The sequence below is a fragment of the Pholis gunnellus genome (assembly GCF_910591455.1).
Source record: "Pholis gunnellus genome assembly, chromosome: 11".
Lineage (NCBI taxonomy): Eukaryota > Metazoa > Chordata > Actinopteri > Perciformes > Pholidae > Pholis > Pholis gunnellus.
The window spans coordinates 22,994,567-22,997,845 of NC_136538.1; the positions used below are offsets into that span (position 1 = coordinate 22,994,567).

The window sequence follows — 3,279 nt, forward strand, 5'->3', positions numbered from 1 at the left end:
AAGCGAATGTATAAGTCCTTATTTAGGACCTGTAATGTAAAGCCTGTAATGTTTAAAGCATGTTTAGAATAGTTTCGGTCACCCTGGATCAACTTAGCACCATCAGTTTTGGAGAGTGAAGGTGCCAACATGGCGGCCTCTGACAGCAGACCTCCGCTTGTGTTTTTCAGACGGTTATCACCGCCTTCACGCTGCTGCTGCCGCTGCCGCCGCTGCTGTTGTTGTTATTGCTGTCCGTCGCTTTCTTGTTTTTGCTCCTTCCTTTGGTGTTCGGCAGCTTGTTGTCCTTCTTCCAGCGCATGCGCCGGTTCTGGAACCACACCTTCACCTGCCGCTCGGACAGGCAGAGCGCGTGGGCGACCTCGACGCGGCGGCGGCGCGTGAGGTAGCGGCTGAAGTGGAACTCCTTCTCGAGCTCCAGAACCTGCGGGCGCGTGTAGGCCGTCCGTAGTCGCTTTGGTTCCGGGCCCAGGTGGTTCGGATTCACTGTAAAAAAGAACATAATAATAAATAAATTCAGGGACAGAATTGAAGGGAGATCTTTTATTTTATTTATTTACATTTTATTTTATTTTGTTTCACTCATATCTTTTTTCAGTAGCTTACAATTTAAATTAAGCTAAATAATTTAACAGAAATAAAATTGAGTTAGCCTGCAGACTAGCATTTCAAAATAGTAAATAACTGTTATGCATGTTGTCATTTTAAATGTGAATCTGTATTTGTGGTTGACCAGGAAGAGGTCCATGCTATTTCAACTTTCTTTTTAACTTGCAGCTTTTTGTTCATCTGCAACGTTGCACACCAGAGACACGCATGCACACACACACACACATATGCACACACATGCACACACACACACATGCACAAACGTGCGCTTTGGCAGGGCCATAAAACTTTATAGGGGTTGTAATTCTTCCTGACCCTCACTGAGATCATAAATAACTCGACAACAAAAAACGGTGCTCACAAATGGACAAAACACTAGCAAGGGAGAGTGAGAGAGAGAGCCTGGCAGACAAACATAAAAACATAAACATGGGAATCAGGAAAACTGAAATGATGCAGAAATCAAATTAAGAGAGAATTGGAGATCTAAAAAGAGAGAGATGGAAATCCTCAGGCTGTCTCACCATGAGCGATGTGCACTTTCTTCATCCACGGGTAGACAACAATAGGCGGCTTGTCCTTTCCCTGGCAGGCCATTTTCCTCTGCACCTGAGCGGGCTTTGCACAGGTCATCCAAGCCTGGCACTGCAGGTCAGCCACGGGGAACCTCGACTCTTTCCCGGTGGCATCCGTCTCTCTGTAGCTGCGGAAGGGCGCAGCCTGGTGCTGCGAGTGGTCCTCTCCATCCTCCCGGCGGTGCCCCTGCGAAGAGTGGTAGCCGGTTTGTTGTGGTGTGTATGGAGGTGGAGGGGGCTGCACGGGCTGATAGCCCCCTACATAACTACCACTGTCCTGGGGGCTGTTGTAATACCCCCCTTGGTCACTAAAATTACTGTAATCTTCTTCACAAGGCGGGAACTGCGGCTCAGCATATTTACAGCTCACCACGTAGGACTCCATGATTGATTTATAGCGAGGCTGGTAGGAGAATACTAATTTTTCTTTCTCTCCCCTCTCTCTGTCTCTTTTTCCCCCTCTGGCATCAAGCCATCCTGCGGCTGTCAAATAGACGGACGGCCGCGCGGGCCACGTGACCCTGCGGCCAGCCAATGAGAGAGGCCACTTCGGGTTGTTTATGTCAGACGTAATGGGATAATTTGAAATGGGGGCTGAATGTTCATTATAGGACTAATGAACTTTTGTTGGCAGGGGGGGAATGGTTAAGAATAGATGTTTGTGGACTTAACGTTAGGAATCATTTGCCATGAAGAGTAATTATTTATCTATCTTATTTATCTTTCTATCCATCTATCTTTTTATCTATCCATCTATCCATCCATCCATCTATCCATCTCTAATTGTCCCCTCCCCACCCCCTCCCACACACAGCACCTATTGAAAACGCAGGCGGACTGTAGATTTATGACTTTTAGCTGAATGACTTTTACCCCCACACAGATGGCCGGAGCTGAAAAATTAATCTCGCCCATATTGAGGGACCCGCGCGGGGCCATATTTGGCCTTGTGGCGAGTCAAAAGGATGGACAACAAAACATGGCCGGTCAGAAAGGGGCCTCCAATAAGAGAATGAGATAAAAGGTTCCCAGACAGTGACTAGTAGCTGGCTTTGTTAAGCCGGGGGGTCAGCCCGAGGTGTCCCGTTCACCACCACCACCGCGGCTTTTAAATGCATTGCTTGGCTTTAAAAAAATGATGCGAAAGCCAGCTGAACGAGAAAAAATGCGACAGGGCTGAGAAATGAAAGCGAATTACGCGGAATCTCAAATCGAAAAAACGTGAAAGAGATAAGTGAGAATATGCTAAATTAAAGCCCTCACACGGAGAGAAAAGGTCATATGATGAGGGGGGGGGGGGGGGGGGGGGCTTGTATTCGTGCAACTCATGCGTGAATATCTTTCACTATAAATGACACAAAATGATGAAAAATCATGTTTGCACCATAAATCCGTGTTTTATCCTTCAGGGTCTCAGGAGGATTTCTTCTTTGGCTGCAGCAGCAGCTGCTCCTTAGGGATGGAGGTCTGATGCTGCAGCCAAAAAGCTCTTAATAATAAGTGCTGCGATGTGCTATTACTTCTGCCTAATATACCCTGTAATACTCTAATAAAGAGCGCAGGGAGAAAATGATTTGGCTTGGCTGAGGCATTAAAGCAGCTCATGCGCAGGGTGAGTCTGAGTCATTTGTTAGCTATTAATGGAATGACTTATAAGCAGATAAATGTCACATTTCTCTTTCTGATTCATAGGAGGTGGTGGAATAGCATCTAAGCACACAGACAAAGAGCTTTTTTTAAACATGAAAACAACATCTGAATGAGTCCTTGGTCCTCTTAAATAACTTCCACTGAGATGCCTTTGAGCAAAGCACTTATACGCCACACTTTGCAACAGGAAGTGTTAGTAAAAGCTTTATTTTTCATTTCACAGGAGGACTTTCAGGCTTTTTTTCAGTTTATGTATTATTTAAAGCTTCCATATCTGACATTTGGCAACATTTAGACAAGATAAAGCAACACTGTTACATTATATATCATCTTTACACATTATCATACTGAACATGGACATCCAACTAGTATTTCTTTGCACTATTTGACAACTTACAGAACACTTGTATACAAACATTTCATTTCTTATTTTATTATTGGGCAT

General features: G+C 45.0%; 1 protein-coding gene across 1 annotated transcript; it reads right to left on the bottom strand.

Moving 5' to 3' along the window:
* Nucleotides 1-1,652, bottom strand: LOC306702774 (homeobox protein Hox-D4b-like; the record flags this gene model as incomplete). Its single annotated transcript, XM_079168453.1, is given in 3 exon segments — nt 1-486; nt 1,134-1,635; nt 1,638-1,652. Coding segments are annotated over 3 exon segments (837 nt in total). The 3' UTR covers nt 1-166.
* Between the last annotated feature and the right edge of the window lie 1,627 nt (nt 1,653-3,279).